Below are 19,181 nucleotides of genomic sequence, written 5' to 3' on the forward strand. Positions count from 1 at the left end.
CTTATACTCTCCTGGCTGCTTAGAATAGAATAGGATAGAATAGACTAGAATAGAATAGACCTTCGAGATCATCGAGTCCAACCTATCACCCAACATCATCTAATCTACTAAACCACGGCACCAAGTGCCTTATCCAGTCTCTTCTTAAGCACCTTCAGTGATGGTGACTCCACCACCTCCCCGGGCAGCCCATTCCAATGGGCAATCACTCTCTCTGTATAGAACTTCTTCCTAACATCCAACCTAAACCTCCCCTGGTGCAGCCTGAGACTGTGTCCTCTTGTTCTGGTGCTGGCTGCCTGGGAGAAGAGACCAACCTCTGCCTGGCTACAACCTCCCTTCAGGTAGTTGTAGAGAGCAAGAAGGTCTCCCCTGAGCCTCCTCTTCTCCAGGGTAAGCAAGCCCAGCTCCCTCAGCCTCTCCTCACAGGGCTGTGCTCCAGACCCTTCCCCAGCCTCATTGCCCTTCTCTGGACACCTTCAAGTCTCTCAATGTCCTTCTTAAACTGAGGAGCCCAGAACTGGACACAGGACTCAAGATGTGGCCTAACCAGTGCTGAGTACAGGGCAGAATGACTTTCCTGCTCCTGCTGGCCACACTATTCCTGATGCAGGCCAGGATGCCATTGGCCTTCTTGGCCACCTGGGCACACTGCTGGCTCATGTTCATCTGCTGTCAACCAGTACCCCCAGGTCCCTTTCTGCCTGGCTGCTCTCCAGCCACTCCCCCGCCAGCCTGTAGCACTGCCTGGGGTTGTTGTGACCAATGTGGATGGGATTTATGACATTAAAGGTTTTTACTGCTATTGGGAAGAAGGGTATTTCTACACGTGTGTGAGGTGGGACTTGAGCTATAAAGCTCCACCAAAAAGACTCCAAGCTTCAAAATAAACCTTGGATGATGTCAAATGGAGTGAAGCCAGCAAAGATGATTTTTACAGCTGGGAAGGCAAATTAAATAATAATTTGTGAGACGTTAGTCTCACTGCTGCTTCGTGATTGAGAATGTGAATGAACAAACGAGGAACAGAAGAATCCCCCTTAAGGTTCTGTCACTGCCAAGTCCAGCGCCCATGGTAACTCCAGCCCCACGTTTTGAGGTGACTGGCACCGCACAGGCCGCACATCCCCGCGGCCGGCACCGCACGGGTCCCGCTGCTCTGCGCATTTTCCCTCGTTCCCGGGGGGCGGCACAGGCCGAGCCCCGCCGTGCTCCCGCGCTTTCCCCGCCTCGGTCCGTGAGGCCCGGCGCAGGCGCGGCAGCAGCGGCGAGACGTGCGCAGGGGCGGTGAACCCCGTGGTGCGCAGCGGCGGAAGGCGGGCGGAGGGCGGGCACGGGGTGGCCGCGGCTGCGCAGTGCGGGAGGCGGGGCGGCGGGCCTGGAGCGGAGTCCAGGTTTGTTGTTGTTGTCCCAGCCCCAGCGGGCTCCTCAGTCACTCCGCTGCCGCTCCTGCGCCGCCATGTCCAGCCCTCAGGAGCTGCCGCAGCACAACAACAACAACAACCCGCCGGCCGAGGGGACGCAGACCGAGCCGGGCCTCAACAGTGAGTGCAGCGGGCGGCAGCGAGCGCCGAAGGGCCCGGGCGGGGCCCACCGGCTGTGAGGCCGCCGTGGGGCCGCGACCCCCTGCCCCCCTTATCTGGGCTGTGATTGGTGGAAGCCGGGGCCGCGCGAGCCGCCGGGGGCCAATCGGAGCGAGTCTGATCGGTCCGGCGGCGGGCACCGGGGGGAAGAGGCGGGAGCGGGGCCGGGGGGCACCGAGTTGGGGGCAGTGGGGCCCGGGGTCGGGAGCGCTGAGGAGGCTGCCTGCCCGAAATGGAATGAGCCCCGGGGGGTTTCCCGGGGAGCGACGCTCTTCACCACGGCGGTGGAGGCTGAATCGGCCGTGGGGAGGGCAGCCGGAGGAGCGAGCAAGCGCCGTGGTTTGGTGCGAGACGAGCTGGAGCAGGTTTGCTCCGTGGTGGAACGGAGTTCATTCGGTGGCTGGCATTGGCAAGCTAAGATGGGGATGGAGCAGGGCAGGGGAGGAGCATGGCTGTGGAATGAGTTTGTTCAGCGGCTGAGGCAATGCCACTGACGTGAGCTCTGCCCCGCGGTATCCGGCAGCGCTGTCAGCGCCCTTCTGCCGTCTTTTGTCCCTTGCACAGCATCGGTGAGGCACGTTGGGGGTTGTGTTCAGGCTCCCGTCCTTGGGCAGATGCTTTTCCCTCGTGTTACATGTCTAGAGTAATGCCGCCCTTCGTTTGTTTGTAATTACTAAGGATGCTGCTGCTTGAAGAGGTGAATAAATTGCATTAATGATTAACTGTTACCTTCATAGTTTACAGTGAAGTTAAACTGGCCACGAAATAGATTGTTTGGCTGAGCTGCTCTAGTTCAATGGGAATTGTGTTAAGGAAGGATAAACCGTGGCCTGTGCCTAACACTGCTATTGTGTTGTGGTAGCACTGCCTCATGTGAGAGCCATGGCAGCTCACAGCAGTGCTCACCTGAGTCAAATCTGTACTTCAGCAAATTATTCAGGGCTGTTAGCAGACTTTAACAACTCTGACACCTTGGAATGGGGGCATGCCTGGTGCCTAACTGGGCACTGACTTTAGAATCTGCTGCCTCTGATGCTTCTGTGTTTTAACATCCCCTCTTTGTTTCCTCTTGGTAGTTAACTGGCTCTGTGGGACGTGTTAATCTGCTGTGAGATAGGAGCAACAAGAGAGGAGTGCTCTGTAAGCCTCTGCTGGATCTGCCCACGCAGATCTTACTGCTGGATCAGCAGGGAAGGGCTTAGCAGAATCAATGTGATTACTGAAGGTGGTGAGCACAAGGTATGAGAGGAAATGTTTGATAGTCTGTGCTCCCTGGACAAAACAAATGCAGCCAACCAGCTCCATCCAGGCTTAGTGCTGCTTTCAGACGTTCAGCCTTTCCACAATGCTTTGGTGTTATAGTTACATTTTCTGCCATTATATGAGCTTTTCAGTGAACCTTTTCAGACTAATGAGCTTAGACACTGATTCATTTTGTTCTCTGTCATTTGTGCCTCTTTAGGGCCTTTCATTCAGAGATCCCTTAGCCCTTGACTCAAAGGGTAGAAGACCTGGGAATAAACCTGTTGGGTTCATCAAAGATAAAACAGAAGGCTTGCTTGTAATGGGAATTCTAGGTGCTTCTTGTATTTTAATTATGATAAAACTCTGTTATGTATTGACAAAAATAAGAAATCTCACCTTAGGCTGGAATCCATCTAGCTCTGTCATGGCAGATTTGCTTAATAATTTCCATGGTGGGAATCTGAACAGCTTTCTTCTCTTTCTTTTTTTGTTTTTATCAACTACTGCATTATGAAAATGGTATTTCTTAGTTTATTCAAGTTGACTACGCAGTATTTATATTAAATGTATATCTTGTGCTTGATATCTCCCCCACCCAAGTGAAGTCACAGAGTGAAATAAGCAACATGAGACCCCTCTTGCCCAATGCATTTAGGTACTGGTGTAGAAGCAGTCCACCAGCTGTGGCAAAAGAGACTGGATCAACGGATAGTGAGGTGATGAGCTTTAAAGCATGGCCAAAATTCAAACCCATTTGGAGAAAAATACCACTCAGATAAACAGTTATGAGGTGGTTTGTTATTTTGTTGTGTTATTGTGGTATGGTTTGTTTTTTTCCTCCCCAAAGTGTCTCTCAGGTGATTTGTGAAGGGAGGAGAATTCTACCACATTTCCTGTTTTACTGTCAAGTTTGAAATATGGTGAAGTTAAGATTTCTCCTGTGGATGATGATTGTAGGTCCCTGTGTTCTGAGGAAAGCTTGGGGCAGCAAGCATGCTCTTTGGTAGGCAGCTTATCCTGGGATGTACTCCTGTGTGTCCTTTGAAAGCAGCAAAAATGCAGGTTCCTCTGGCCAGTCTGAAACTCCCTGAGCTCTCTGGCTTCCTCCAAACCGGTTGTGTCTGCCAGTGGGAGGATGCAGCATGTTTGAGCCTGATGTCAGACTGCACTTCCTTGGATGTGCCTTGACTCATGAGGAGTGAGGTCAGAGGGAGAACGTGCTGCTTGTCATGTAAACTGCCGCTCAGCTGGTTGGGACTCCTTACTCACAGGCTAATTTGGGTGTTCTTCCTCCAGAACACATTTTAGATAAACATGGGGGGGAGTGTTAATAAAAAGGTTTGGTTTGTGCACAATTCTCAGTGCTGTGGAGCAGTGTTTAGAGTCTGTGTGCCAGAGCAGCCAGTTCTGATCATCTGCTGGGCTTTTCCTTTGCTTGGTGTCAGAGGGAGACTTCTCCCTGCACCTTTACCCTCTATTCTTCCCATACTGTTTGCTGGTTTGCTTCCACCACTCCTTGCTGGTTTTGTAGTGGTGGATGTCTTTGCAGATCCTGGGCAGTCCAGTCTATTCTATTCTATTCTATTCTATTCTATTCTATTCTATTCTATTCTATTCTATTCTATTCTATTCTATTCTATTCTATTCTATTCTATTCTATTCTATTCTATTCTATTCTATTCTATTCTATTCCTCCCAGCAGATGCTCTCCACTCCAAAATGCATGTTGGGCAGCATACAGCTTTCTGGTCTGTCTTCTCACTGCAGCTGCCATACGATTTTCTGCATGGCTTCTTGCTATGGAAGTGTTGCTACAAGGCAAATCTACCTTAGTGATGTGGCTCTTGCAACATGGACTTTTGGGTTTTAAATCTAGACACCAGCAGTCATCATAAATCTGGAGTAATATGCTCACTGTGCCTCATGCTGAGTGATCTGAGCAAAAGCTGCCATCTCCCATTATCTGAGCAGCCCTCCATGCACACACAGCTGGCACACGAGCAAAAATTCCTCCTCTGTCAACGCAGTTTGGGGGAACCAGGCTGTAAACCACTAGGGCTTGTAGGGCTATGGTGCTTCCATGGTCATCAGTATAATGGTCTAGATAATAACTGGTGCTAAGGATAAACTCTGCTTCATCCTCACAAGATCACGTTGAAAATAGGTGAATTTGTGATGAGATGGCGCCCCTCCCCGCTGTCGCCGGCGCCCCTCCCCGCTGTCGCCGGCGCCCCTCCCCGCTGTCGCCGGCGCCCCTCCCCGCTGTCGCCGGCGCCCCTCCCCGCTGTCGCCGGCGCCCCTCCCCGCTGTCGCCGGCGCCCCTCCCCGCTGTCGCCGGCGCCCCTCCCCGCTGTCGCCGGCGCCCCTCCCCCCTGCCAAAACTTTGCAATTAAAAGATAAGTGCAGGCAGTCTAAGATGCATTTCAGAAGCCAAGAAATCAGTGTTGAAATTTAGAACCCGTACCTTTAGTGTTTATAAAAGCTGTTTGATTCATGTCTTTAGGCTTCCTTTATTGAATAGGTTTTGCCTCAGTGCTGAAGATGCCAAAACCTCAAAAAATAAAACCCACAAAAGCTCTGAAAGCTCTGACATTCAGGTGCCAGATTAAGTTCTGCAGGAACTGTGATGATATCACACATTCTCTGTCTGATAATGGGACATAATGTTGCCTTGAAAACAGGATCCTTCTGAGAAATTGGAGATCTTCTTCTCCATAATCATGGCTGTATGATTCTCCTTATATGTCTTAATGAGGAAGTTGGGATTGCAGTTGAATAGGGAATGTAGTTAAATATTTGGAACAGAGAGCAAGAGAAGTCTGTTCTACCTTCACCAGTTTATTTATGAATGAAACATATTTCCCAAACCTGTTTGTTTCCAGTTGAAGCATGTGCCTAATGAACAGCTTTGCATTTGGTTACTCTGCACCTAAATACAAGTGAAGACATTTAAAAGCAAAGATAAAAATCCTCAGCCCTGCTACGGAGCACATGGACTTCTTAGCAGGTGCTTTTAGTATTTGCCATGTCCTCTTGCTCTTTGTCAAATGTCAGTGCACAGGTGGATAGCCTATAGGCAGGACTATGTAAAATAAAGGCAAACCCAGGAAACCTTCAACTTTTGGGCTGTGCAGCCCTCTTTGGCTATGGAAAGGGCAGAAAGGGGCAGGGGAAGGAGGCTGAAGTCAAGGCAATGAGATTGTTAACTTACTACCTGTGAGAGTTTGGGATTCCTCGTGCTGCTCAGCTCTTTGTTTTGGCTTATTAGCAGGGAAGTGTTTTAACCTGACTGCAGTTGTGTTTGTGTTATTGTGTCCTTTTGCTGTGTGAGGAAGCTCAGTGCCAAGTTCAGGGTTGTTGTATGACCCAGTATGGTCATGGTAGGATAGGAGAGGTGGCATGCAATGAGGGAGATGTTTGTTAGGGGCCAGGGCAAAGAGTGGAACAAGGCCTGAGAAGGGCAGCCTGTGTCGTGTGTAGATGAGGGGTTGACTGGGGGCCTTTGGAAAGAGAGGGAAGGAGGAGAATATGGAATCACAAATGAGGATTTGTAGAGCAGGGGGCTGGGGAATGAGAATTTTGTTTTAAAAAAGAGAAGCAGAACAGTAGGAGCACAGGAGAACAAGGAAGCTTGGTGACTACTGTGATTGAGACAGGTAATTGAAGCTTCAAACTCCAGAGAGAAATATGGCCCATTAAAGTGTGAACAGTTGAGGAGAGAGGGGCCATGCTCTTCCCCTGGCTTTGGGGGCAGGTAGACAACAACACCCCAGAACTTTTTAGGGGTGTTTATGTTGATGAAAGAGGAAAAGCCAGGTCAGTCCTGCTTGCAGTGGGTGTTTATGAGCTTTCTCCCAGCAGCAGGGCATGTTATCTGAATCCCCCATGCTGGTGTGTTTTTCTGTGTGTAATTGATAACTTGATGATGGGTTTCAGCTCCACTGCTTTCACTAAGGCGCATCTGGCTGGTCCAACAGGTTCCTGGGTGGAGCTGCAGATGAACGGCAACAGCAACGATAACGGCAGTGGGAAGAACGGAGGCCTGGAGCACGTCCCTTCATCATCCTCCATCCACAATGGAGACATGGAGAAAATCCTCCTGGACGCCCAGCACGAGTCGGGACAGAGCAGTTCCAGGGGTAGCTCCCACTGTGACAGGTAAAGGAATGTTTGCTGCCCTGTGTGCAACTTACTGCAGTGTTCATCCTCTAAGTGCAGGGTGGGGGTAAAGCTTTTCCTTGGCCTTAAATTTGTTATGCTCCAGTGTCTGGAGTATTTACTGGCTCATGGCTATCAAGAACCACCTCAGAACTGAAGAATACTTCATTACCACAGAAAACTGAGTAGTCCAGGAGCAGGAAGCTCACATCAATGTCACAGTTAAACTTAGCACATGTGATTTATGCCAAGGGGATTCAAAGTACCTAATGTTACTGACTTGGTGATCTCAGAGGTCTTTTCCAGCCGAGACAGTTCTGTGATTCTTCTTACCTAAAGCTGTAATCCTTTGAGGTGCACGTGAGCATGATGATATTCTTAGGTGTTCATTACACCTTTTTTCCCAGGGAGTTTTGGAGCAGCTGTGGGAATCCTCTTGTGGGTTCTGTCTATAATTTTAGCTGTCCCTCTGCTCCTGCCTCCTTCAATTTTGTTGGGTGAACTCTCTCATGTCTGCTGTGTGTCTTATTATGTAAGGGGTTCATCAGATAAAAGCTGCTTAAAGTTAGTTAGGCCTGATCTAATTACTGAATGGAGTGGAGTGTTTTAAAGGGAGCCATATTAATATTTCAAATAGAATGGTTGTATTTATGGAACATTTTCTTACGTCTGTGTTGCTAAGAAACTGGCTGTCAGTAGTTTCATACTTTGCAGTCCAGCCAGGAATGTTTGGTAGGTGATGATTGTTGAGGAGTTCTACTAGCAAGGAGTTTTACAGTCACTGCCCACATTTTTAGTGAAAGAGATTCCTGGGTTTGTGTTTTTTACACTTGTTTTTCCACTGGTTCGCATTTTGGTAATTATTTGCCTTTTTGACAGTTGAAGTAGCACACAGGAAAGGGGAGGTGCTTTGATGCTTAATGTGCTTTTCTGAAAGCTCTGAAGAGTAAGTTGGTCTTCAGCATGATGTTTTGAGTTCTTTTTGGATATTCATCAGGCAGCAAGTCAAGGGAGGGGATTCTGCCTCTCTGCTCTGCTGAGACTTCACTTGGAGTATTGTGTCCAGCTCTGGAGTCCTCAGCACATGGAGCTGTTGGAGCAGCCCCCAAAGAGACCAGAAAGATGATCAGAGGGCTGGAACACCTGCCCTGTGAGGACAGACTGAGAGAGTTGGGGCTGCTCAGCCTGGAGAGAAGGCTCCAGGGAGACCTTAGAGCTGCCTTCCAGGATTTGAATGGGTCCACAGGATGGCTGGAGAGGGACTTTCTACAAAGGCATGGAGTGAGGGGTGATAGCTTCAAATTGGGAGAAACTGGATTGCGAGGAAATACTTCCCCATAAGGGTGGTGAGGCACTGGAACAGGTTGCCCAAGAGCTTCTCTGGAGGCACTAAGCCTGGCAGTGTTCAAAGGCAGGTTTGGTGGGGCCTTGAACAACCTGGTCTGGTAGGAGATGTCCCTGCCATGGTTGGAACTAGGTCCTTTAAGGTCCCTTCCAAGCCAACCCAGTCTGTGATTCTATGATTTCTTGAAAACTCAAGTCAGGTAGGATTATCAATGGAAAAGAAAAAATGGGAAAGGTGAGGGTGTTTGGAAGGCTTCCTAATACTGCTGTTTGTGTTCTGAAGGGCAGCATGTCCTGTACCTTACCTGAGCAGTATGCAGGAGTGTATGGGAAATGATTCAGCTGCAGTGCTGGTTACACTGATAATTCTTTAGCTGACAGAGTCTAGTGTTGCAAACTGACATGACATCAATTTTTCTTCAGCCCTTCACCCCAAGAAGATGGACAGATAACTTTTGATGTGGAAATGCACACAAGTAAAGACAGTAGTTCTCAGGTATTGTCTTCATTAACCTTTAAAATATATAAACTTCAAAGAGATACATTGTGAAGTTGTGAACATTGTGCAGAGATCTTGGATCTTGTCTTTGTGTACATCATTTTGGGGAGTACTCGAGGGACAGAGCAAGCTCTCTGTTATGTCAAAGGATCTAAAATGTCATGGCTTTTGTGTATCAAAAAATGCATTAAACTACTGCTTACTAGCAGCTGTTCTCTTTCTGAGACCCTTAACTTGGCTGTTAGCTGCAATGCAAGCAAATGAATTCTATAAACCTTATTTATCCAAAATGTGGAGGTGTCCCTTAATCATTTGGGCCAGGCTTTTTACTTCTCTTGTATTTTGCTCTTGCAGGTTTTTACTCAGGCTTTTTTACTAGAACCTTATCTGGTACCTCCCATAAATAGGGGCAGTAAACAATTTCTGGGCTCTCAAGCCTATGGCAGTTGAACTAAATTGCCTTTTCTTTTAAGGTTTATTTTTCATAATTACATTTTACTAATTAAAACACATTCCAGAACACTTCTCTCTAGTACCAAGACAGGGTTGGTAAACTTTGTTTCGACTTAGATTTCACATGAGTTGGAATTTGACTTACAGAGGGGAATAGCTGTGGAATGAGGGGAGAAACGAGGCTTTCCCTCTTAACGCTGAGAAGTACCCTGTTAGTAGCAGGTCTCTTGTCTAGTGCTGCTTCCATTGTGTGTGTCACACCTGCTTAGTTGTTGAAATGTTTCTACTTCAGCTCAAGATGTTAGGGTGTTGAGTTGATGGCTCTGCAGACAGTCAGCTCACATGATAGTGAGTAATATCCATAATGCAAACTGAGAGGAGACCAACACTGAACCCTTGCTTCGATCACTTAATAGAACTTGCTGTTCTCAGCACTATAAATAAAAAGCATTCCTGGAAGAATGAAACCTTGCATTTAATTGTGTCAAAGACCTGGCCCAACAGCAGGACTGTTGCAGTTCTGCCCTAACAGAGTCAGAACCCTCTGAATGAAGTGGCTGATTGGCTCTGCCATCTCACTTCTGTGATTACCTCTGGTTTTGGAATGTTCTAAATGGTTTGTCTGATTTTACAGAGAGTCCCTCAGCAAATTGTTTTATTACTAAGGAGGAATTTGTACCAAAGTCAGAGGCATTCTCAGGTCTTTCAGTTTTCTTTTTTCCTATGTAGTAACATCTGTGTGAAGTGATGTTCTGTGAAATCTTTGGTTCAAGGCAGCTGTAGTGGGGGCCTGCCTTTCCCTATTGCATCTGGGACACACACAGTAGAAGCTGCAAGTTGCAGGCAATATGAATTCTAAATGACTATTAACACCTTTAAAAAGGTGAAGATGCTGGGTTTGAAGCCCTTTTATTTGACTGTTTTTCTGGGCTTTAGCTATGTTCTGTATGCTTTAAATCCAATGGCATCAACTTAAAGGTTTTGCTGTTTGTAAAACCTGGACATTTTTTGCCCAGTACTGTTTAATACTAAGTGTAATAAACAGATTTTTTTGGGAGGTCGTTTTAAAAAGCCCAACCAGACAAGCTGGAGGGATATGGATGTCCTGAATATCGCAATAATATTTGTAGTGTACTGACTGCTGCAGATCTTCCTTTTAGCATAATCAAATCTCTTCTACATAACCAGCAGTCCAACAACACTTGCTCATTTATCAGGTGTCACCACTTGGTGCTTATCACTTTACCACTGATGCTGTTGCTCTCAGTTTAACACCCTAAGGAGGAGCTGATTGCGTGTTACAAGGCTTGACCCATGTCTATTTTCAGTCTGAAGAAGAAGCAGTAGAAGGAGAGAAAGAATTGGAAGTTTTGAAGAAAAGTACTGACTGGGTGTCAGACTGGTCAAGTAGGCCTGAAAACGTTCCTCCCAAGTGAGTTAACTTCTTTTTCCAATGGCTGTTCTTTGATATGAAGGAGAGAAAAATCATAAGTCACAGTGACATGTAATTGCTCTGGCTCTCCACATAGGATCATCTTAGAGAAAGATTTCTCTCTGGGGAGGCTATAGAAAGTCAAAACAATTTAGTGTGAAAATCTTAATAGCAACAGTAAAGTAATGTCAAGTGATATAAACCCACACCAAGCTGATTAGGGTTTCTTGACAAAATTGTATTTACTGGGAGAGCTGGGTACTTGGAGCTGGGATTCATGGGATTTAGTTTTGGCTTATTGAAGGGGATAATGCTGAGAAATCTCCTAAATTCTCTGTACCTCTTTTTCTTTCTATGTAAAATATGTAATGTTCATCCATGGAAGGGGAAACGTTGAGAGCCGTGAATGCAAAGCCTTTTTATTAAAATAGAGGATGCTGTCTAAATCTGGCAGACTTCTGTATCTCTGTTTGGAACAAAAAATGAGGCTCTTGCTAACAAATCACATCCTGAAATTCCCTCTCTCGGACCTACCTCTCTCTTCAGCTACTGCTCCCTTTGTCTCTGTACTGTCTGTGTAAGTGGTCTCTCCACAATACCTCCTATTATTCTCTTTGGTTCCTTACTCTGAGTAAGGGATCTCTTGCTTTGATCTCTAGCTTTTTGTGCTGCTTTAAAAAGTGCTTCTAGAGAGATCTGTGCATTTGTGTGCAAAAAGAGAAAGAAACAAAAAGACCTTGTTGAATTTCCCCCCCTCCCCCTCTTCTTTCAGGGAATTTCATTTCAGACATCCTAAACGTTCAGTGTCTTTAAGTATGAGAAAAAGTGGAGCAATGAAAAAAGGTGGCATTTTCTCTGCAGAATTTCTCAAGGTTTTCATTCCATCTCTCTTCATATCTCATGTTTTGGCTTTGGGACTAGGGTAAGTATTGACCTAATTCTCACCTCACCTTTTGCATCTGGCTTTGCTTTTTGGCTTGTGTGTCAGGTGCTTGCTGGAAAGGGCTGTGTCTAGAATAACTGGAGTGTTGATGCACCTTGCTCAAGGCAGACTTGGGACACTTCTTGAGATGCAGGAAAACTTTGTTGCAATTGAAACTTTGCAGCTATTACTGTGTTTTCTTTTGAGACTAGATCAGTTTTTATTTTGTTTCATGGATTATCATTAATTGCCAGATAACCCTTGCAGTTATAACATGTGCCATTTGATTGTCCACACCTTCTGCTTAGGCTTCGAGATATCACACAGCGAAAGTAAGAATGGAATAGGTGGAAACCTGCTGCAACTTGAACCATTCCAGGGGCACATAAAAGTCCTATGTGTGGCACATGCCCTGGAATTTCAGGGTCTCATACTGCAGTTGTGAGATACAACTGACAGTCACCGTGTGAATGCTTAGGTACATGAAATGCTGGATGTGCTCTGGGAGATCAGCTGTGACTCTGCAGCAGTATTTGCATTGCCTGCTTAATCTCACGTAAGCTCTGGGTTTGCTTCAATCCTGACCTTGTGTTTATCCATCTTACGTTCTGCTCTGGTGGGGCAGACGTGTACACAGAGTGTGCTTTTCTTTAGCTTCAGCTGTGTTTCTGGGGATGGAGTGCCACTTTACATTCTTGTAAACTGTCAGAGAACACATGAGCCTATGTTGTGAGGTATTTGTGCTTCAGCAAATTGTGCCTTTCTGTGACCAAGTAAATCTTGCAGGATTTATTTATTAGAGATCAGCATTTGCCTAGCTCCTCAGTGCTCAGTGTGTGGAAGCTTGCCCCATCCTTTTGCAGGCAGCACTTTGTTTTGCCATGATAATCTGGTGGTGTTGGCTGGCTGTTCAGGAGCCCCTGTGTCAGGTGCTCCACAAACAAGACAAAAGTTTTTGATTGTGGTTTTCAGATGAGCTTGGGGCTGGCAGAAGCCCACTGCACTGGCATGGGTAGGACAACTCCTCCTGGGCTCATCTGAAAATCTCACTCTAATTAATGTTACAGGGGTTGAGTTGGAAGAATCTCATCAGACATGCTTGAAGGACAAATCAGAATAGCTGAGTGCTTGAGGATGTTTGGAGATCAGACTGTTCCTTGAACTACCTCTGCCTTATGCTCTCTGTTTCAGCATCTACATTGGGAAGCGACTGACCACACCTTCAGCCAGCACTTATTGAAGGTGGAGTGCAGAACCTGGAAGCCCCTGTGACCTGTGAAGGTGTTACTGTCTCATTTAGTACATGTGACTTGAGACCATTTTAAGCATGACCCTGACTTCACCCTTTCCTTACGTATCCAGGTTGTTGCTAACTCTGGAACTCAGTATTGTGTTGGAACTCTGTTGAGGTGTTTCGCTATCCACATTCTTTCCCTCTCCTCCCATTCCCCTGCCTCTTGGCCTGCAAGACACGTCAGAGTTGCTGAACGGAGTTTACAACTGTCCATATGTTGCAAGGGCTTCTCTCAATGCAAAATGCCACCAGCAAGTTTTCATTTTATCGGTGATGCTGTTGCCTCTTCAGTGCAACCTGACTTAAATTGCAGTTGTGCATGGTGTAAATGTTGACTGCATTACAGTGATAAATTTCCTTGGAAGAAAATTACTGATTGGAGTGAAACTGAGTTTTCCTTTTGAAAAACAAGCTGGTTGTGAAATAAAGCAAGAAATCACTGGCAATAAAGAAATCTAAATCAGCTTTTTGGGGGAGTTTACTTGGCCCCTTGTATTGGCTAACACCGGTTCATTTGCAGGAGGCAGAGAGAACATACATTTGAAAGCAGGATAACTCAATCTGTCAGCATATTTTAAGTAATTGTTGTAATCTTGTCTTTTCTATGAAGTCTGCTCCCTATTCCTTGTAGGAAAACCTGTCTGATGCCTAGAAAATATTAGAGAAATTGCATTGTTTGCATGTGAAGAAGCTTTTCTTTTCCTTACCTGTTTTCTTAAGGGGAAATTTTAAATGTGACATTTTCCTCCTCAAGTATTTTTAACTTAAGGAAAAACCCAAGAGCTGTAAGTATAGTTAGACTCTGTACAAAAGAATGACTCTGTTGTGGAACCATTCAGTCACACTGATAGGGCAGTTTCAGAAAGCAGAGCTTTTGACTTCAAGGGGGACAGCCTGGCAGGCACGTCAGGATCGCTGAGCTGCGGAGTTCTGCGATGCCTTCTGCAGGAGCCTTCAACATTCCCCTCGCCGTGTACTGTACAGTCTCCTCTGGGGATACGTGGAATCTGGAAGTCACTTGTGATGTCTCACGTTAGGTAGACTGATCACTAATGTTGTTGAACTCTTATCTTAGGGAACATTAACGTTGTCCTCCTTCAGTGACACTTCTTCTCAAAATGTGAAGCTTTAGTACCAAATTGTTACAAAGCATTGGGACAGTCCTGTCCTTAAATAGGTTTTATTGGATTTCAGAACATGTAGCATGACTCTGAAGGGTAGAATACTCTTTTTTTTTAATATATATATATATATATATGAATATATTAAAAAAAGATATAGACTTTAATACTAAGTATCTAGGGAACCAGTGCTAATTTTAAGACTAGCAAAAAGCTCATTTAAATAAAATCTTTAGCAGGCTGACATGTGGAAAACAAGATCTAGTCTGCTGGAGTGGAGAGAACAGCTACCTGTAATTGTTTGCTTGCATCAGACTACAAAGTTGATTATTTGATACAGCAGTGAATGCCTGAAACAGTTGATGCATAGAAGCTAAATTCCAAGTGAGATTTGGTTGAAAAGAATTTAGTTAGCTCCCATGAAGTAAGAAAGAGAAGTATCACCCCCTGCTAAGCTGTATTTGTATTCTCTACTTCTGACTGTTGACTGAGAATGCTTTCAGGGTGCAAGGGCAGTCTTGACAAGGAAATTCTTTTGACATCTGCTTTTTTCTCTTCTGGTGGCCCTTGAGCTGCCTGCCACTGCCTGGTTGTTCCAAGCATTGATACTGGGTTTCACCCAAAGGTGGGACAAGGAGTGGGGGGCATGGTGAAAGGTGTTTTAGGTAGGACCAAGTACATCCTTTGACAGCCCTAAAAACCAGGGAGGTGGGAGAAAGGCTGAAACGCTTTCAGTTCTAATTGCAGCACCTTGTTTTGTATGGAAATTGCAATAGTGGGAAATAGATTTTTACTGAGTAGGGAGTACTGAAAAAGGCTCCTTTCTAAATTAAAATCTGATCCAAGAGTATTGCAAGCTCGTGGCTAGAGTGTCAACACAGCTTGGAGTGTCTGAGGGAACCATGGTGTGGCTGAAAGTGGCAAGACCTCTGGAGGAGGAGTGGAGGTGATCACTGTAACATTTGCTGTGATACAATGCAGTATTTACTGATGCTCTGCTATAAGCTTTGGATGAGAGGCTGCAAATCCTACTTCTACAATGAGCAGAAACAGGTGGTTGTATCGCTTGAAAAGGGGTTTCAACTATTGATAGTTGAAGTTTTGTTAAGATAAATGTTGTTTAAAAAGCTTTATACCTGTTTACAGTTTTGGAAAACAAATCAATAAAAAAATGCAGGCTTAATTTTTCTTACCTTCAGTGAAAACTGGCCTAGAATATTTGTAAATAGGATCAAAGAAAAAAGAAACAATGCATAAACTCGCACATTAAAGATGCAGCAGGCTGAGCTCACTGCAGCACACACTGACTTCCTGTTCTAAAGTGGAAGCTGAAGATTGTTAGAAACTCAAACTTTTTTAATTGACATTTGTTGAGATATTGGAGTTAACTGAGCCCAAGTGAGTCTGCATTCTTCATCCATTAGTTAGCACTTTGTAACATACACAGTTTACAGCTCATGTATAAGTTGTAGCTTACCAGCATTTTGTGCCATTAAAGCTCTCCCAAAACTGTCTGTCTGGAATCACTTCATGCTGCGCCCTTCTCGCTCTCTTTTATTGTCTTTGCTTTTACAGGACGGCTGTGTGCAGCGTTCCACTGGAACTGTTGTGTTCTGGGTTACACGAACACTGAAGCTGCTGTTCAGAGACTGGAATCATCTGAAAGCTTGCTGGGGTTTGTTTTCTTTGTAGTGACATGGGATCATTTGCTTCTTTCCCTGAAGCACCTAATAGAGGAATTTCCATTCTCAGTGTTGTGGACCTGCACCAAGCCCTCCAGCACCTTGTCCAGGGAAACTTAAAGCAAACTAATATAGTGGTACATAAAATGTAAAGTCCAATTGATGGGATTTTTGTATCATGGGTCAACTCTGTTGTACTCCTAGTATTTCTCTTCTGTTACCTAATTCTGTTGCAGATTAAAGAATAGGGGAGAGAAACCCTAACTGTTAATCTGCCTCCATATTCTTGGTTCAAGAGCCCTGGGCGTTTCTAGGAGTCATGTGCAGAGTTGTTCAGTCCAAGTTTAAATGTCTTGGATTCGGGCTTGAAGTTTTGCATTGCTGGTGCTTTGGAGAGCAGAGCTGTGGTTTTGAGCAGATGGATACTCTGCAGACGCCTGAAAGAAACACATTTACCTAGCAGGTATCTCAGGGCGGGAAAAACCTCACTGGATACTTTGGGCTGGTTTTAGTTGTTTTGCAAAAGAATCAAATGCTGCACAATGCAACAGTGTCTTTGCACTAAAATCACTTCAGTCTAAATCAGGTTTTGATGAAGCTCGAGGGCTACCTTCAGGTTTCTTTTCATTCTAGTAGAAGTGAGTTTGAGCAAAGACTGATGAGAAAGGGTTTATTTCTGTACTTGTTTTAGAGCAGCACTCTGATACTGCTGCTCCATTCAACTAAATGCAGTGAAGCTAGGGAAATGAGCTGAGTAAATGGGGAGGAAAAAAAGGGGGAAATTCCATATAAATTCTATTATTTCTACATTTGTGTGTGTGCATACCTGTACAAATTTTGTCTCAAAAATGAAACCCTGATTCTCTGCAAGTGTTTGTAGGCTCTGTGCCTCATGCTTGGTTATACAGAAAGAGCCCTTTGCATTTTGGTTCTTGAAAACCAAATGAAATGCAAGGCCCCTTGGACTGTATGGTTCAAACATCACTTTAAAACCTTAAGATATCCTGGAAAACTCTGGTGCTTTATGCAGCACCTACTGGAACAAGAAATGGCCACGTTAATTCCTGTTTCATGAACTCGCTCTTTGTGTCAGCTCAGCTGAGTGCAGCTGACTCAGCCAAAGCTCTGTGATGAGTCCTGACATTAGGGGGAGAGCGAGTGGAGCTTTTCCATTAAGGAAAGTAAACAGAACTTCACTTTCTGTGCTGCTGCGGAGACGTGAGAGCATGGAAAGTGGCTTTTGTCAACTATAGCTGTTTTAAACTGTTTCCTAACACTTTTCCCATAAGGTTGTGGAGTTTGTTTAGAGACCTTTCTTGTTGGCACAGTTTATTGAGCTTGCAGCTTGTTATCTAAAGTGAAATCCAGTAATTTTCAAGCCAGAAAATGACCAAAGTGCTTACTCTGAAGTATAATAGTCCTCCGTCTGGTTTGAGTTGCTAAGATGTGTCATTTAGGATTCATGCAAGATTTCAGTGTGTGAGTTGTGCTGGCCCTCTTACCCAGCCCAGTTGTCACAGCCACAGGACCCTGGGATGCTTCTCAGTGGTAGATAAAGGAGACTTTGCCTCCCAGGTACATACTTCTCAGGGGCTGTCTCCTGAATAAGTGTTTCAAGGAGAATCTGCCTTGTTTTGTGGTGCCTTTCCCTGTCCCACCAGATCTGCCCCCTGGGGTTGGTGTGGTCTCTTGCACAGCACGCCTGGTCACTTACAAGCAGCCTGTCATGTTTCTGAGAGAATGGTGCAGGCTTAATAAGTAAGCTAAGTTGGGATTTATCTCCAAACATGGGATCACATTCGGGACTTTCCTGGCTGAGAAGTCCTGAAGGTCTGGAGGATGCTTTGTACCAGGGTTTACTTCCAGTGGCACTGGATAGTTACTTACAGCTCTGAATTTCATGCAGAAGGGAGCTCACAGAAATAACTTGCTCCTTCTGCCAGTGTTTTGCTTGTTGTTGGAGATAAGATGAAGCTGTAGCTGCAGTTATTTGAGTTTCAGAAAGACTAGCTGGGTGTTAGGGAGGGGAAAGTTAAACAGGCACTGACAAGTCCTGGTTGTGCTCTGCAGTAAGATCTGGCTACATAGAGGGCTGTAATAACTCCTGCTTGTGGCTAGCAGAGCAGCCAAGGGCTGAGCAAGCTGCAGGAACTGGTCTGCTGGACAGTGTGGCAGGGTTTGCTGCCCCAGCACTGGGAAAGAACAGAATGTTCTTTTTCATGGGGTTATCTACTCAGCTCCAGTTGCAGAATTCTGCCTTTTAAAAAGTAAAGGTATTTTTGTAAATACTGATAAGGTAGGAACAAATGCTCATACCAGAGTCAGCAAAAGCAAGATGGACACTGGTGCTGGATTGTTTTCAGCCCACTCTTTGCAAAGCCTGGCAGTGTGTGACCGCTGCCTGGAGCAGGACCAAAAGCTGTTTATACCCACAGGCTTTCGAGGTGCTGCCGAGTTGGGTTTAAAGCTGTGTGCCTGGGGTTCAACCTACAGTCTCCTTTTGAGTTCTTGCAGAGAGGGCTTGTTTTAACCTCCTGCATGAGCGGGTTGTGCCAGCACTTGAAGGCTACAACTTGCTCAGCTTGCTTTCCTGATGCACCAAGTGTTTCATTCCAGAACTTATACCTGCAGTTTTAAGGGTCCTGTCTGACAGGTAGCAGAGATCTCTGGGCTTCCTACCAATTATTTAACAGCTTGCATCATTCTGTGAACAAGATTGTGTGCCTGTTTCCTGTTTTCCTCTCCTAGACAGCCCTGCAGTGAAATACCTGCTGTAAGCAGAACAATAACCTGCAAGCCTCAGTTTGCAGCACTGCAGCTTACCCTGATCTCATATTGGGCTTTGCGTCTGTGCGCTAAGAATTAGGTATCTGGGAAAAGCCAGCTTGCAGGCCTAGCTTTAAACTCTGTGTTGTCTTTTCACAGGGTCACAGGCGTGACTGGGCTGTCTGGCTGGAGATGAGTTGCTTTTAGTGTACTTGGGATGGAAACACAAAGGCTGAGAGCTGCATGGTGTCTGACAATGAGTTACACTGATCAGTGACTTAGAAGAGGGAGCTGCTTCCTCCCGCTGAGATTGCCGAACAAAAATACGAATCTCTGGAACCAGCAAGAAACTCTTCTGTGAATCACTGCCAAAAGCTTCACATTTGGAGAGGAATTTTTGCTGCCTGTGTCTGTTCTGCCTCTGCTGTGCTCTCTGTGTCTGTGCACACTGGAGTGGGAAAGGAAGGGAAGGTGTGGCAAGATAAGCATCAACAATGAAGAGTGAGTCCTCTCCCAGGGCTGTTACATTGCCTATAGGCTTCCCTGCTGCATGAGAAATAACGGCAGGAGAAGAAACCTCCCCAATTGGCTGGGTCCATGGTGGTGTGATGAGTGATGTCACCCCAGCAGGCCTGGCACCAGATTGAGTTCTGGCACTTCTCAGCCTTAGGCTTTAGTTTCT

The 19,181-nt window shown here is 45.7% G+C and overlaps 1 protein-coding gene across 2 annotated transcripts; it reads left to right on the forward strand.

Annotated features, from left to right (window-relative positions):
• The first annotated feature begins 1,331 nt into the window (after window positions 1–1,331).
• On the forward strand, window positions 1,332–15,579 carry BNIP3L (BCL2 interacting protein 3 like). Of its 2 annotated transcripts, none has more exons than XM_054174949.1 (6): window positions 1,332–1,544; window positions 6,806–6,986; window positions 8,754–8,826; window positions 10,611–10,714; window positions 11,487–11,636; window positions 12,828–15,579. In XM_054174949.1, exons 1-6 carry the CDS (start codon window positions 1,460–1,462, stop codon window positions 12,874–12,876), a joined length of 642 nt encoding a protein of 213 aa, XP_054030924.1. In that variant the 5' UTR covers window positions 1,332–1,459; the 3' UTR covers window positions 12,877–15,579. The 2 variants fall into 2 exon arrangements, with proteins under 2 accessions (XP_054030924.1, XP_054030925.1); XM_054174950.1 differs by lacking the exon at window positions 1,332–1,544 and adding an exon at window positions 1,985–2,152.
• Window positions 15,580–19,181: the final 3,602 nt, after the last annotated feature.

This window comes from Dryobates pubescens, chromosome 31, assembly GCF_014839835.1.
Source record: "Dryobates pubescens isolate bDryPub1 chromosome 31, bDryPub1.pri, whole genome shotgun sequence".
NCBI classification, from domain to species: domain Eukaryota; kingdom Metazoa; phylum Chordata; class Aves; order Piciformes; family Picidae; genus Dryobates; species Dryobates pubescens.